The sequence below is a fragment of the Nelumbo lutea genome, chromosome 5, assembly GCF_056320005.1.
Source record: "Nelumbo lutea isolate HS-2025 chromosome 5, American lotus-T2T, whole genome shotgun sequence".
Lineage (NCBI taxonomy): Eukaryota > Viridiplantae > Streptophyta > Magnoliopsida > Proteales > Nelumbonaceae > Nelumbo > Nelumbo lutea.
Window position 1 is genome coordinate 38975963 of NC_142688.1, and position 17294 is coordinate 38993256.

Here is a 17294-nt window from a genome sequence, read left to right on the forward strand (position 1 = left end):
CTTTGAACACTTTCCAACAGGGCCAGCACTTCTGCTCTAAGGGAGTCCCCCTCCCCAGCTGGACCTGAGAAGAGAGCTAAAATCTTACCCTCCTCATCTCTATGAACCCCATCAATATTTGAGTTGTTACTTTTTGAATTGATGCAACTAGCTATCCATGCCATTTGCGAGGTCGACTTGGGGCAGGATCTGGTGAGTGTCAATGATTTGGCTCAAGTTCTAGATAGGTCACTATTTTAGATCGCTGTCCATAGTCTTCTTTCTGCTTTATTCCCTTGTCTTTCAGCTACTCTATCACCCACCTACTTTGGATTCATGTTTCTGTGAAATATGTTCATGAATCGCTTCAAGGATCTCTTTCGAGTGACTGATATAATAAGGGTGTGGAATGAAGTGGCTCAATCTTCCAAAGAAAAAGAAAGAAAATTGGAGTGAAAGCCCTCACCGAGCAATAGAATAAAGATGAACTTCGATTGTAAATCGATGGGGGATCTGGGATTGGCAGGTATTGGTGGTGTCTTCAGAGATGACTGAAGCAAATTGTTGGCTATGTACTCAGGACCTATAGGGGTAGGGGATTCCTTAAATGCTGAGCTGATGGCCCTACTGCAAGGCCTAAATTTGGCAAAACAATCAAACCTTAGAAATCTGGAGGTTGAAGGGGACTCAAATCTGGTTGTTCATGGACCACAAACAAGTGCAATGTACCTTGGATCTACAGACATGTTCTGAGGAAAATATAAAGCTTGGCAAGAGACTTAAATGCCAACTTTAATTGGACAAGGACTGAATGGGATGGTTCACACGCTAGCTAAACAAGGGGGTGGTCTATAGGCAGCAGGTGTTTTGGGCTTTATTGTAATCTTTTGGGATAAGCTTCTCAGTTCTCTGTTTCTTGGTTGAAAGGTCACCCTTTATAATGTACTTTAATCTGTGTTTTTAATAAAACCAAATTCTTCTTTCTGATGAAAAAAAAAAAAAACTGAACCTCTTTTCTGGATCAACAAGATATCAATCATCATGGTTCCTCACTTACAGATACATCTATTAAAAAGGCTATTACTCAATGTTGGCCCCAGTTATCTGGGGTCTTGGGGAGGGGTGGACTGGATACAGTCCTAACCTTTGGCGTTTTTTTGTACAAATTGGCTGCTCTTCGACTGAAACTTGTGTTCTCATGCTTGACAGCCCAAGATTTTACCATTACACCAAGTAATTGGCCCCTTACATACAGCTGTTTATTATTTTAATAATTGCTACTTTGGTTTTCTTTAACAAATTATTTTTTTGTAAAACAGTTTCTTCATGCTTGATTTGAAAGGTATTGTTAAGTCACTTTAAATATTAACAAGATTACTTACATCAGTAGTAAGGGTTAACAATTTCTATTATTTTCCTAACAAGATTAACAACATAAAGGAGTCATCCCAGGCCTTTAAGACTACAAAGCTATTATATGAATTTATAATAACCACTTTATGGATCATTATTTGTCTAGTTTCGTAGTTGGTGATGTTTTTACAGATTTGATTTCTCTGTAATATTTCCTTTTGGTGAAAAAAAAAAGTTCTTTGGCATTGATATTATCTATTGATTTATTGAGCCTTTAAGATTATCAATGCTAATACCATAAAAAAAGGATTATCAATGCATGAATTGCAGATGCTTCATGTTGTTGAATTGTTCTTTTTCCTGAATAAGATTTGATTATTTGATCTCATTAAACGTTACATTGTCCTCTTAGCCGCTCAGAATATCGTCTACTTCTCCGTGCTGATAATGCTGATAGCCGTCTCACACCTCTGGGGCGAGAAATTGGTTTGATTGATGATAGACGGTGGAAACTATACCAGGATAAGCAAGCCCGTATCTTGGAAGAAAAGAAGCGATTAAAGGCTGTGAGGATTTCAGGTTATTATCATTTAGCTATATTATACTAATTGTTTTTCCTCAATTATGTTATTGAAATTAAATCAAAATGTGCAACTTGGGTAGGTTGGGTCATGTTAGGTGCCAGCCCAAGTCCAATGGTAAGATCTAAGTGGTCAACCCCATAGTAACCAGAACCCTAGGTTGGCGTATCTGATTCAAACTGCAATTATGTAGTCAGGAACAGGAACTTACTGAAATGTATTCAACAAAAATTCTAGAATCATGCTCCCAAATTTTGAAGGCAGATATAAAGATAGGTGATAAATTTGTTTTTTGTGGGACAAAAGGGTAGAAAGGTTATGGTATAATGGTATTTACTGGGTAGCACTTTGCCTTCTATGCTACATAGGGTTCTCCCATGCACAGCAATTTCCTCATTCCCATCCAAATTCAAGAAATGTTTCTGTTCTTCCTCTTTCTCTAACTCCCATTCCATAATGTGGTTTCTTGGGTCAACCTACAGACCAGAACCCAAACCTAGATGGAGTTGGATTTGGTTGGTTTAGATGGAGCTAGGTTTGATAACAATGTATAACATGTCCTAAGACTCAGTTTAAAGACCAAACTAAAATGCACATTTTGACCTGTCATCTTGAGAAGCAGGGCCCTGTTTAAGTTTTAGGATGGACCTCTTGACTTTGTTGTATGATCCAATCTTATAGGATGGATCTTGTTAACAGCTGTTACTTTTCCTATGTATAGTACCGCAGGGGTACTATTGTACTTTTACTCTTTTTTATTTTAGTTGTTGTCGCCCTAGTATATATATTAAAAAAGCTGCGCCGCCAGTAGCATCTTTGCTCTCAGCTCTCTCTTCTCTCTTCTTCTCTTTCTCTTTTCTCTCTTCTTCCATTCTTCTCTCCTGCATAACATGGTATCAGAGCGGGACTATCAGATCTGAAAGGAGAAGTCAAGTGAACAGTTTTTTTTCTTCTTCGCACCAGATTTCCAGATCTGCCACCCTCATCTGCTGTTCGGCTGATTGAAGATCTCACACACTGAAGTAACTTTTCTCTCTCTCTCTCTCTCTCTTACCTTTTTTTTCTGGTCGTGTTCCAGGGAAGAACCTGTACTAGGTCTGCCGATTGGATGTGAGGTGATCAGCACCTCTTTCTTTCCTTTTTTGTGGGGTCGACTGATCCCTGTGAAACTGTAGGTCATGAGGACCTTTTATGTGCTGCAACAACAGCTTTTATGATGAACTGAGGGTCAGAAAGTGACCAGTACCTCTTGTGTGCTGCAATAGCACCTTTTGTGGTGAACTGAAGGTCAGAAAGTGACCAGTACTTGCTGTAACAGCAGTCCTATTGATGCGTAGGTCAAGAGATGACATGTATGCACTGTGGTAACACTTGTGTTGAGCTTGTAAGTCAAAGGATGACCTGTTACTGCTGTAACAGCACATGTGTTTTTACAGAAGGAGGTGTGTTTCTGAAGAAAAAAAAATGTTCCCCCTTAGCGTTGAATTTCTTTAAGGCTGTGTACCCCATTTAAGAGTTGTTTTTGAATCTGAAATCATGAGTGGTGAAGATTCTGCTACATCCGGTGTTTCCTCAATGCTGAATGGAATGAGTGGGGGTGTGGACCTATCCTTTCCCATGGCTGTTATTCCTCTTGATGATTTAAATTATTTAGAGTGGTCAAGAGGGATCAAGTTGTACATCACTACAAGGGGAAAGATAGGTTATATTAATGGGAGAATCAAAGAACCACATTCTGGGAGTGCTGAATATGACAGATGGAACCAGAAAAACAGCATGGTCATGTCTTGGCTTTTAGTTTCTATGCAACCTCAAATAAGAAGGAATTTCATGTGGGCTGAAACGGCATATGAGATCTGGAAACAAGCAAAATCAACATACTTGGAACTGCGACACTATGCAAAAATCTAACAGCTACAGGCAAAATCGTCTACTTGTAAACAGGGGGAGAGGTGTCTATTTGTGTACTACTCAGACTTGACCTCTGTCTGGAAGGAGTTAGATCATTATCAGAGTGTGGACTGAAAGTGTGATGAAGATGCAAAACTGTACAAAAAACTTGTCTCCCAATAGAGAGTGTTTGCTTTCTTACATGGTTTGAACCCTACATATGAATCTATCAAAGTCCAGATCCTAGGTAGCAAGGATCTTCCATCAGTTCAGGAAGTTTATGCTCTTGTACAATTAGAAGAAAGCAGAAGGAATTTGATGAACAGTTCTGGAGGAGATGCAGTTGTGTTGGCAGCGGAAGGGAGTGTTACTACCAGTGGGGGAAATACTTCTAAGAAGGGGGATCTTCAAAAAAAGATGGATGACAAGGACAAATTGTGGTGTACTCATTGCCAGAAACCCCAACACACCCGAGACACATGCTGGTATCTTCATGGGAAGTCGAAATGGGCTCAAGATCTAAATAAGAAGCAAGGTTCAGATATGAATAAAAAGTCAGGACAACAAGGTACAAGAAAACACACTATGGCAAACATGGCTACTCAGGAGAATCAGCCCCCCATTCATACTATGACTCAGACACATTCATCTGGATCTGACCCAAGGGAGGATATTATAAATTCCTTCCGTGACCATTTAGAGCTTTATGGTAGAGCAGTTCATCAGATGGATGCTCCTCCCTCAACTTCATTTGAGTCTACATCAGGTAGCTCTGCCACAACTTTCCATGTTGCTTCTCATAACCCTGGCACTCCCTGGATCATTGATTCTGGAGCGTCAAAACACATGACTGGTACGTCCTCTTACTTTCAAACCTATCACCTTCTTTCTAGAAGAGACAAGGTGAGGCTAACTGATGGATCATACACTACCATAGTTGGTCAAGGAACCATTTCTCTCCCTCTCGGCCCTACCTTCTATGATGTTTTACATGTTCCGAAATTTCCCATTAATTTGTTCTTTGTTAGTAGTATTACTAATTCCTTAAACTGCTCAGTGACCTTTTTCCCTTCTTACTATATGATCCAGGATCTAGCCTCGAGGAGGACGATTGGTAGAAGATGTTTGGTTAATGGACTTTACATGCTGGAGAACAAGGCTGGTCTTCAAGTCACAGAGTCTAAGAGTCAAGTTTATCTATGGCATTGTCGTTTTGGTCATTTATCTTTTGAGTCTTTGAAAGTGGTGTTTCCAAAATTATTTAAGTCAATGTCCGTTTCAGATTTCTCTTGTCAAACTTGTCAATTAAGCAATGTAGAACTCATTTTCTTTCAAAAAATAATAAATCTGAATTTTCTTTTCACATTGTTCATTTTGATGTGTGGGGCTCTATTACTTTACCATCTGAGAGTGGCTACAAGTATTTTATTACCATTATCGATGATTATTCTAGATATACATGGGTATATCCCATGCGGACTAGGGATGAAGTACCAAAAATTATCCAAGATTTTCAGCGGATGGTCTTCACCCAATTTCAAACTGAAATCCAAATTTTTTAGTCAGATAATGCCAAAGAGTATTTTCATAGTGATCTCACGGAATTTTTTGCTTCACGTGATTCACTTCACCGTAACTCTTGTGCCCGAACACCACAACAAAATGGTGTTGCTAAAAAAAAGAACCGACACCTCCTTGAAGTGGCCCGGGGTTTACTACTCCATATGAATGTCCCAAGACACTTTTGGCTTGAGGCTGTCCTTTGTGCTACCTACCTCATCAACCGTATGCCCTCTCGTTGGTTAGAGTGCAAAGCCCTACATCAACTTCTCTTTCCTAAGGCCCCCCTTCTTTCCATTCCTCCTTGTGTGTTTGGTTGTCGTTGCTTTATCCAAAATCTGTCACCCACTCGTGAAAAATTGGATCCTCGTGCTATTCCTTGCATATTTCTGGGGTACTCCTTCACTCAGAAGGGATACCGTTGTTTTGATCCTGTTTCTCGGAAATTCTATGTTATGTTTCCATGGATGTCTCTTTCTTTGAGAGTAAGCCTTTTTCCCTATTTCTCCTCAGGGGGAGAGTAGGAATGAAGAGAAACTGGTTCAGCTCCCTCTTCTTCCTGATCCTCCTCCTTTTCGTGTCTTCTTCCGTCGTCACAAAGGCCAACCAAATTCAAGAGTTGTGGAGAATCCAAAAGTTGTACCTCCAATGCCATTAAACTCTTCGGGGGCGGATCATACTCACTCAGGTATCTTTGTTCCCATTGATGTCCCTGATCTCATTGCAATCGATACCTCTGTTGCTAATGGCCTTGACCTTCCTATTGCTCACAGGAAAGGTGTTAGATCGTGCACCACTAAACACCCCATTTCCCACTTTGTTTCTTAACTGTTAGAGTTAGCCGAATAAGGGTAGATTAGTCATCTCACCTTGGTTAAGTTATGAGCTTATGTGGCAGTCTTATTAGAGGTTCTCTGTCCCATACTTAAGTAGGGGCAGTTTAGTCCTTGTACATTTAATTAGAAGCCTAATCACTATTAAGAGGTCGACTGATAGGGTTTAGCTATCAAGTTCGACAGTTCTTTCATCTTCTTCTTCTCTTCTCTTTCTTCTTCTCCTTACTGGTTCGGACTACAGTAGCTACAGTAGATACAGTAAAAACAAAAACATTTCACCCTCTTTTCGAGCCTTTCTCACATCCAGTGACAGTGTCCCTATCCCTAAGAATGTGGCAGAAGCTCTTTCAGTACCTGAATGGACAAATGCTATGAAGGAAGAAATTAATGCCCTTCATAAAAATGGCACATGGGAACTTGTAGATCTTCCTAAGGGAAAGGATCCAGTTGGATGTAAATGGGTGTTCACAGTCAAACATAGGGTTGATGGCACGGTGGAGAGGTATAAAGCTCGTTTAGTGGCAAAGGGGTTTACGCAAGTGTACGGAGTTGATTATGTAGAGACTTTTGCACCCGTTGCCAAGATGAACTCCATTAGAGTTCTATTCTCTCTTGCTGCTAATCTTGACTGGGATCTACATCAGCTTGATATCAAGAATGCATTCTTGAATTGTGACCTTGAAGAGGAAGTTTACATGATACAACCCCCTAGTTTTCAGGCTCAAGGCAATGAACAAAAGGTGTGCTGGTTGAAGAAGTCTTTATACGGGCTGAAACAATCACCGAGAGCCTGGTTCAGCAGATTCCATGCAGCGATTCAGCAGAAAGGATACAAGCAATGTCAATCTGATCACACATTGTTTGTGAAAAGATGAGAAGGTAAAATTGCTACTTTGATAGTAAATGTTGATGATATAATTATCACTGGCGACTGGAAGGATGAAATCCAAAAGTTGAAGAGTTTTCTTGCCACACAATTTGAAGTAAAGGATCTAGGTCCTCTAAGATACTTCCTAGGAATTGAAGTTGCCCGCTCAAAAAGGGGTATCTTCATTTCTCAAAGGAAGCATGTCCTAGATTTACTCCAAGATACAAGAAAAATGGGAGTGAAGCCAGTTGATTCCCCTATTGATCCTAACCATAAATTAGGTGACAGCCAAGGTGAACCTATCAAGGATATGAAACAGTTTCAGAGACTTGTAGGGAGATTGTTTTATCTTTCTATGAACCTATCAAGGATGTAGATTGCGCAGGATCCCTAAATGACAGAAAGTCAACTAGTGGTTACTGTACCTTCATAGGAGGAAATCTAGTTACCTAGAGAAGCAAAAAGCAAGGTGTGGTAGCTAGATCCAGTGCTGAAGCTGAATATCGAGCAATGGCTCATGGAGTGGCTGAAATTATGTGGATAAAGAATATGTTGAGTGAGTTGGGTTTTCCAATGGACAGACCTATGACCCTATTCTGTGATAACAAAGCAGCCATAAACACTACTACTAACCCTGTGCTACATGATAGAACTAAACACATCGAAGTCGACAAGCATTTTATCAGAGAGAAGGTTATCACAGGGGAAGTGTGTACTCCCTATGTCAGCTCTGAGGATCAACTTGCAGACATTTTTACAAAAGGACTACATCACTCACGGTATCATGATTTGTGTGACAAGTTGGGCATGATTGACATCTATGTCCCAACTTGAGGGGGAGTGTTAACAGTTGTTACTTTTCCTATGTATAGTACCGCAGGGGTACTATTGTACTTTTACTCTTTTTTATTTTAGTTGTTGTCGCCCTAGTATATATATTAAAAAAGCTGCGCCACCAGTAGCATCTTTGCTCTCAGTTCTCTCTTCTCTCTTCTTCTCTCTCTTCTTCCATTCTTCTCTCCTGCATAACAGATCTCTTAACAACTCCTCAATTCTTTGTTATAATTTTATCTTTTCTAATTAATAGTAGCCATTACCTATCAACAAAAAAAAGGTTGGGGAGAGACCTTTTAAAGATGGTTTGGGAATTGAAACTAGGCAAATATAAAAACAGAAAGCCAAAACCAACCCCCAGTTTCCAGAAAACTGTTCAACTCAAAGAATTACCTTTAACCACATGGGTTTGTGTGATAGTTGGATAAAGGTAAAAACATTAAAGAAAAGGGGGGAAATTCCAAATGGAAGGTAAGAGTATCTTGAGAGATTAGTTACCCAAGGAAAAGGAATTTCAAGTTCAAATGGCAGTCAAGGAATTCAGAAAGAAGAGATGGACAGGAAAGAAGAGGAAAGAGGTGTATGTGTATGCTCAGCCCAACTCAGCCACGGGTTGGTTTTGGAGTTTTTGGGACCAAGAGCAATACTCAAATTTTAATATATGCTCAACCTAGGACAAGGGTGGGCCTTGGCCCAACAGTTGGATTGCTCCATTCCGACTTGGGTGACCAGTGTTCAAATCTTGGAAACAGCCTCTCTGTATATGCAGGGGCAAGGCTGTGTACATCTATCCCTCTCCAGACCACCATTGAGAGGAGCCTTGTGTGCTGGGCTCAACCTAGGCCCACCCAAGTTGCATTGAATTCTTGCCTCTAGTCATTCGTCCTATAATCTCAATGTTGTACCTCCAGATATTTTTCTAAGTTAAATATTATACAGACTATTATTCATTTTTGGATGGCTGAAACTTGATTATCTTTGTCTACTTTCTAAAGGGGGAGATTTGGCTTCCGATGTTACTCGGTTGTCTGGTCAGCCAGTGAAAAACTTTTCAACATTAGAGTCTCTCCTAAAGAAACCACATACAGAATATAAAGTTCTTGATAAGCATGGTTTTGGAAATGAACTCCTGTCTCGGGTAGAGAAAGAATGTGTAGAAATTGATATCAAGTATGAAGGTTTTATTACGCGCCAGCAAATCCAACTCCAACAGGTAAGCTGATGTTTTGGTGATGAATTTCCATGAGTTTCATTTCCTTTTTCTCTTCTGGTAAAACATATCATATTGAAATTTCTTGGTTCTTGTCTACGTGTAGATTGCTCATCAACAGCATAGAGCACTTCCAGAAGACCTGGATTATTCCACAATGTCAACTTTGTCCTTGGAAGCACGTGAAAAACTTTCTAAGGTGTGTAATTGAATTATCCAATTGAGTGACAAAGTTATGTGTTATGGATCTCCTAGGAACACCTCTTGCTAGATATTAGAGAATAAATTGTGATTCCACTTTAAACGGATTAATTGAAGAAATACTATTTAAAAAGGAAAATCCATTTTAAGAATTGTCATGTCAAATTTGTTTGGTCATGCATGTCAGACACTGATCAGACCTGCTGATATTACTGCTCTCCTCATTATCACTCTCAGGTCCGACCACAGACAATAGGCCAAGCTAGCAGAGTGGGTGGTGTGAGCCCTGCTGATATTACTGCTCTCCTCATTATCCTAGAAGCCAACCGAAGGAAGGCACAAGAACAGAAGAGGCAAAAAGTGCTGATGTCTGTCATGGCTGAAACTGATCAGACCTCTAACTTCACTGCTGTTCAGACAACCTCCTAAGATGACTGGTATATCCTCAATGCCCCCTCCTCACAGGTTCTGATACACATTATTGGTTATATAGGTGATGATCAAGGGCTCCGATTTTGAATATGGACCTTGTGAAAAAGAAGCAAATGGAAGAGTTGGAGGAGTGTTATTCTTTGGGCTTATCTCTTTTGAGTTTCTTCTAGTTCTAGGAACTTACTGGCATTAGATAAGCTGCCTGTGGATGGAATATAGCTGTTGTCAACAGACAGGAACTTCCTTGCTTTCCTTCAAGAGGGGACCATTGAGATCTTTGGTTGGTCCAACATCTGCACACCATTGAACACAAGCAAAGCTTAGAATGCATGTCTCTTTGTCTACTAGAGGAAACTGGATGGGTGAATACAAATGTTGGATGACAATGTGAAGGCGTGAATGATGAATCTCCTGTTAGTATGATCAAATCTCACTAAATGTGCATGAATAATCGTTTCCTCTTTCTATAAGGCTTATGTATTTTATCTTATTCTCATTGAGCAATGCATTACATCTTCCTCTTTTTCTTTGATGATTTTTTTTTTTTTTTTGTTATTTGGTGAATATTACATTTATTTTAACTAGCTTGAGGGGAAGCAAATTTGCTGTCCATGGGCAGGCGAATGGATGGATGGATGCTTGGGGGGGGGAGAGCAGAGTACCTCATGGGGCTGGTTTCTTATGAGAAATCCTCAATATTGTAAGGAGATAGGTATGGGCTATTAATTTTATCTTTCTACAGTATGTTTTTACATCTCAAGACGTCAAGCACAAGCGCGGTCGTTCTATATGGCTTCTGGCGAGGATCCATCAGATGACAATTGACATCGAAAGGTTCGTGGTATATTCTATAGACATTGGTGTATGACTGTGATCGCCATGTTAATGCAGGCAAACCTACTTTAGGCTGAATTTGGCATTCTTTATTTTAACGACTTATCTTCTTTTTGCACTTAAAACTCATTGTTCATAGAGGCATTTTAACTGCAAAAAAGAGTAAGTCCTAAAAATAAGGAATGCCAAATGCAGCCATATTCTCTGTAGACAGTATATGACTGTTTTGAGAATTTTCACTTTTACTCTTTCCTATAGTATCAAGTGATACCTACATTTGGCCTAACCCCTTATTAACCAAGTAACAAAGAAAGTATAGATTTTGGGTAGAAATTATAAATTAGTGTCCATTTACATAAAATTCAATTGGACGAGGAGGACGATAAAGACCAAATTTTCGTCCTCAGCTCTCTCTGATTTCTTTGTTTCACCACCAATGCCAGTTCCAGATCCAAAGACAACTAGCAACATCTGCATATGGCTCATCTCCTTCATGTTTTTTTTTTTGGCTGTCATAGTCAGAGTAATCCTATGATTGTACGTTCCTTGCATTACCTGGTTCCCAGTTGCCGGGACGTCCTTGTGGGGAATTCCTTGGTTTTTTTGGTTTCTTACATTGTTGTATAGATGCATATCCTGTTCTGCTATTATTGGTATTGGTGCTGGTGCTGGTGGTCGTGTAGCTCTTGCTGACCGTGGTGGTGGTGGTGGTGGGCGGGGCGGCGGTGGTGCAAATTCTGGGGCACAAACTTTTAATGTGGGCGATGCTACACGTGCAGCAGATGACGCTTCCAACTCTGGTAGCGGAGTGTCACGGGGGTAGTTTTACAGCGGAAGAAACCCGTGCGGCGTCTAGGCCAAGGTAGGCCAGGACAAGCCTTTGTGCGCTTAGAGGCTAGGAGTTGCCCGATGGGATGGCTCCACCAAAGTCAGTAGCACTGGATCATGACCTCAAGTCCAATGGTCGAGGCTCAGACCGGTCCATGGGAGGCGCCGCTTGCGCGCTAAAGGGGGACGACCATAATGCAAGGCGAGTATGTGCCAAAGAGGTGACTGGGCACCGATGTAATGGGTTTCCTGTATGCCGATGATGATAGGCACCTATGTACCATGATGATAGGCAATTGCTTGGGTTGGAACACACGTGCGCTAGAGGCAACGAGGTAGATCACTCAGCTTGGGCAAGGGGCTGGCGTGGTGAAGGGTCATGCTTGAGCCAGGCCCGCATGCCAAGCCTCCCTTGAGTATCAGCAGTGCAGTGTCGGTCCAACACTGTCCCCATGAGCATGTGTGCGCCCATGAGGAACCCTGGTAGCCATGCTAGCCATTAACCAGGGCCGCCCCGCAAGGGATGAAGGTCTAGGAGTGCCAAGGTTAGGCACACAAGGAGGTCGACCACCCCTCCTCAAAGAGTACGTTAAACTTTTGGTGGTCTGCCTGAAGATAACATTAATTCTCCCAAAAATCTTACAAGCAAAAATGATGGTGATGTCCCTAACGTAAGCCTACCAAGCGTAGGCAAGGCTAAGCCCGTGTCAGATCGTAACAGGCTCCCCCACTCAATCCATTGTCGTCCTCGACAATGGTCTTCCTCGTGAATGGGCATCTGTGTCCCACGCCATCCACTTCCTTGCCAATTCCAGGGCTCGTCTGGCTAGCCCGGGTCTTGCCTATGTTGGTGTCCATTTATGAGGACGGAACCATTTCACCATGCCAGCCTACTTGGACTTCACCCCCTGTGTTGAGGTTACTCAAACCGCGCAATGGCTATGCCATTGAACTGTGAAAGAAGGGTCCTCGAAGAAATGTGTGTGGTGCTTCACGGAGGTCCACCCCATGTATCATCTTACCTCAAGGCTCAACCGTCTTCTTGGTAGCTTTTCAGTGATGCTACCGAACACGTTGATCGGTTTACTCATGTTGGTGATGACCTGGGTACCCTTTCACCATGTTGGCCTGCAGACTTCACCTCGCCGATTCGGGTTACTCAAACCTAGCTATGGCTTATGCTCGCTTGGCCCTCGAAACTATGCTTCACCTCACTGACTCGGGCTACATCTTCACTCCGAGGGGGCCCCACTACTGCTGCCTCAAGGAGACCTGACCGCTTTGAACACGAGTGTGGCAACTTTTACCCATGAGTTGTCGAACATGCACTCGCCTTGTGATGCGCTTCTACTGCTGCAAGTGATCCACCTAAAAATTGAGCATGTCCACCTGATACTTTGCCGGTGTAGGGCCGCCATGCTCCAATAGCTAGTGTACCCACATTCCTATCAAGGCTCACACATCTGCCCCCGCATGAGGACAACAACCAATGCGTCTGCCACCGCAAGGGAAGCTGTTTTAGGGTCATTGGAATGGGGACATGAACAATGAAATGGCCTCTTGCCAGGCCTAAACTGAATTCTGCTCGATCCTGGGTGGAGGTGCCTAGGGACAACACCCCACAATCTGCTGCTTGTTGTGATGACCGCTTCAATTGACTCTAGGCTAATCTGCTGAAAACCAACTACGGCTGCAATTGGCTAGCTCACTCTGATACCAATTGTCATGGGGGTAGTTCTACAGCGGAAGAAACCCATGCGGCGTCTAGGCCAAGGTAGACCAGGACAAGCCTTTATACGCTTAGAGGCTAGGAGTTGCCCGATGGGAAGGCTCCACCAAAGTCAGTAGCATTGGATCATGACCTCAAGTCCAATGGCCGGGGCACTCTGCTGGCTCAGACCGGTCCATGGGATGCGCCGCTTACGTGCTAAAGGGGGACGACCATAATGCAAGGTGACAGTGGCCGAGGAGGTGACTTGGCATCGATGTGAAGGGTCTCCTGTATGTCGATGATGACAGGCACCTGTGTGCCATGATGATAGGCAACCGCTTGGGCCGGAACACACCCATGCGCTAGGGGCAACGGGATAGCTCAATCAGCTTGGGCAAAGGGCTGGCGAGGTGAAGGGTCATGCTTGAGCCAGGCCCGCATGCCATGCCTCCCTTGAGTGTCGGCAACGCAGTGCCGGTCCAACACTGTCCCCATGAGCATGTGTGCGCCAATGAGGAACCTTGATAGCCATGCTAGCCGTTAACTAGGGCCGCCTCGCAAGGGATGAAGGTCTAGGAGTGCCAAGGTTAGGCACCCAAGGAGGTCGATCACCCCTCCTCAAAGAGTACGTTTAGCTTTTGGTGGTCTGCCTGAAGATAACATCAGTTCTCCCAAAAATCTTACAGACAAGAATGGCGGTGATGTCCCTAACGTAAGCCTGCCAAGCGTAGGCACGACTAAGCCTGTGTTAAACTGTAACAGGAGGGCGGCGCCTCCATTTTGGATCCGTTGTCGTGATGGATGAGCTACAAACCTCGAACCAGGAACAGGATGATGATGATCACCAGGTATCGTCATCATCAAGTGCTGCAAGCGCCGACTATGATAACATATCTTAACAAATCACAAGAAAGTGATGAATTGCCATTGGCCTTATCAATGCACTTGAATTCATCAGAGATAGATCATACAGGCTAACAAGAGTTTTTGATTCATTACTGCACCAGCTAGCTGGATCTGGGATGAAGATCAAGATGGATAAGCACACCTCGGGAAGTTTTCGTTCATTCTTTTTGTTTCTCCCATCTCTGCATTTCTATGATCTCATGATACATCTTCAGAGGCTCCGTATTTGTATCATTCAGTTGTTCTTCGATATTCATATCTAAAGCCACCAGATCCTAATCCTCCTGCAGATCTGCAGCCCAGATAGATTAGATGTGTGTGTAGAAAATTCTATTGATTTTAGATCCTGCAATTTTTCGGCACTCAAATATGTTTCCTGGGTTCATCTTAATTGCAGCTCTTCTCTTTCTTTGGAAGATGGAACTTGTTAATACATCTAACTAAACCTACAGATCCATTTGTTATAGCCCATCAGGCCATCCTCTCTCTTTTCTTGGCAGAGAATTCATCTATATCAGCATAGAACATGAAATCCATTCACAGTTAACCTCCTTATCACCCAATTTCCTCTACATTTTTCTCTCCATTCACAGTTAACCTCCTCATCACCAATCGGGGCCAGTAATGACAACAAAATAGCTTCCTTTGATTCAAAACTTGTGCCCATTTGTAGATTCTGCAAACATGGCGGTGCAGTTTCCAGAAGGGAGCTTCTGGTTTTTTGCATAGGTTTTTGAGTACACAAAACCATTATAGTTTCTGCAAATATACCAATGCAGGATTGAATAGGGATGGCAACAGAGCACCGTGGAGAGTTCTGTAAATTTTAGACCTTACCCGCCTTCCTATCTCGCACTTAATGGGTTGGATTTTGAGAATCCAAACCCCGTTTCCCCTTATGTGAAAATACAAAACCTTCCCGAACCTTAACCCACCCACCCCCCTCTCCGGGCATTCAAGGGTAGCGGTGGGTTAGGCATCTAATTTCCTATTATTTTTTTGTCATATATAAGCAATAAATAAGTAAAATAACATAAATAAACAATAAAATTTCTAATTATTTGATTAATACATGTAGAGAACGCTTAAACTATCAATTACTCTTCATATAAAATTCAAAATATTATTAAATTCTACATCTAGTACATAAAATGTATATATTTTTCAACAATATGCGGGTTGGGAGGGTCAGTTTTATCTTAATACCATACCCTACCCATACCCGTCCTTCAAGGAAAGAAAAAAACCTCCCATGGGGGAGGGTAGGATAGAAATTGCCATCCCTAGGATTGAAGGAGAGGTACATGATATAGGTCTGCTTCTTTTTCTTTCTTTATTGTGAGGTTTTGCCAGCAGTTTTGGATGCTTGATTCTTTGTTCATATACAACAACTTGGGATGACCTAACCTTGTAGAAAAATCGTTCAAGGTAGTATTTCGTAGATAAGGTTCCAACCCCGCAATTAAAATGGTGTTCCTTTCCCTTTTCTGGTCGGCCATTAAAATGGAAATAGAATACAACAGATGATAATTTGATGCTTCATTTCATATTCTAACCTCTCTACAGTGTGGATTTCTTTCAACCGTAGTCTAAGCAAAACTTCCAATCTATGTATTAGAAAGAGGAAAGAGGGAAAGTAAAGGGTCGTCTCACCACAGAGCTCAAACGGACCTCTCATTTCTTGGTTATCTATTTTTAAATTAAATCATTAAAAATATAAGAAGCCACATCTCTTATAAAATTCATCACTGCTAATTGGCCAAGGTGGTGCACTGGGTTAAGTCTATGGAGCTATTCTCTGCTTATGCACATGATGATTTGTGGAGGAAGTGGAGAGAAATAGCAGCATCTTCATCAAAGAAACCAAAGGTTTATATTCCTTGGATGTTGGACACCATTTGAGGGATTCATCAAGCTAAACTTCGATGGTAAAAGTAATGGAAACCTGGGCCCTTCAGGTTGGGAGGGTGTTTAGAAATGTGCAAGCGTTGTTATGTTTTCAGGACCAATTGGCCATGGGAAGTGGGAACTCTGCAAGGGTTGAGCTTCTTGCAGTGTTACAGGGATTATAGCAGGCAAGAGAACTGAATATCACAAAACTCATCATAGAAGGTGATTCTTATGTTGTAATTTGTTGGCTGCAAAATGGTAATAAAGTAGTTTGGGGTTACAGAAATGAACTTAAACGGATTGAATACAAGGAACATGGCTATAAAGACACAATGGGTGCACAGTTTTGCAAATAGGTTAACTGATTATTTAACTAAGCAAGGGGTTAATAGGGATCAATTGTATTGGGATTTCTTGTAACAACTACTTGATATTGGGGTAGAGTAGTAATTGCTACCCTACCGAAGGTTTGTAATATTTTCACTTTTCTGATATTAATCAATAAAATACTTCAGTTATTCATCAAAAATAAACACCATTACTCTCTATAAACGGGTTGGGTCAACTTAAGAGTCAACCCAAGACTAACCCTGGCCTGGACCCAAATTTGCCAACCCTACTCTAATCAGTTTTTTATTCAATCCCATGCACATAGGTTTACTTGCTAGTATAGTAATTGAAGGAGACCATGTTGCTCAAACAGTACTTGTTTTCAGGAGAACATCAAGTTATACATTATTTACTTAAATAGGTGTCTCAAGTGTTTGATTGCTAAATAAATAACTAGTTGAGAGTTGATGTTCCATTTCCTTCTAATTCAGCATGATACTTTTTTTCTTTCAATTTGTGCTTTTCGTTTGGAGTAGAGGTCAGTTGTAATTAGGTTGGCGTGTAGACAGGTTTTCAATTCCAGATATAGACAAAATTGATAACAAACATGGGTTGCCTCAAACAGATGACCTATCATATACAAACATGAGATTAACCTTCCTTCCCCCCTCTGGATTTGTGATAATCCTTGAATAAGCACCATGTCTTCATCAACAGTGTAGATTACAAAGTAGACATCATAAGAAGGATCAAGAATGATCTGGTCCCAACGCTACTTCGTTTATTTTCAGCGGAATAAACCACACGGAGCCACCAAATGCATCAGACATTCCATGACTAGTGTAAGATGATTAATCGAAGGCACAACTGAGATGCGATCAAGACAACCAAGTGATTACAATGTACAACAAAAAGTTCACTGAATGCGAAATCAACATCTGCTAGGCAAAAAATAATAGCAGGATCAATGATTAATATCAAAGAAATATACTCCTTATCACCAGCCAGGTTGCTATTTAACATAAGAAAATGGTACAACTGTTTCTCTCTT

At 41.6% G+C, this 17294-nt stretch overlaps 1 protein-coding gene across 1 annotated transcript in view; it reads left to right on the forward strand.

Moving 5' to 3' along the window:
• Nucleotides 1-10276, forward strand: part of LOC148851838 (glucose-inhibited division family A protein) — a 58626-nt gene extending 48350 nt beyond the window's left edge. Inside the window, exons 10-13 of the mRNA XM_088947182.1 lie at nucleotides 1745-1911; nucleotides 8897-9114; nucleotides 9218-9310; nucleotides 9550-10276. Coding sequence (XP_088803308.1) covers nucleotides 1745-1911; nucleotides 8897-9114; nucleotides 9218-9310; nucleotides 9550-9741 — 670 coding nt within the window. The 3' untranslated portion in view covers nucleotides 9742-10276. The remainder of the gene's footprint in view (nucleotides 1-1744; nucleotides 1912-8896; nucleotides 9115-9217; nucleotides 9311-9549) is intronic.
• The last annotated feature ends 7018 nt before the right edge of the window (nucleotides 10277-17294 follow it).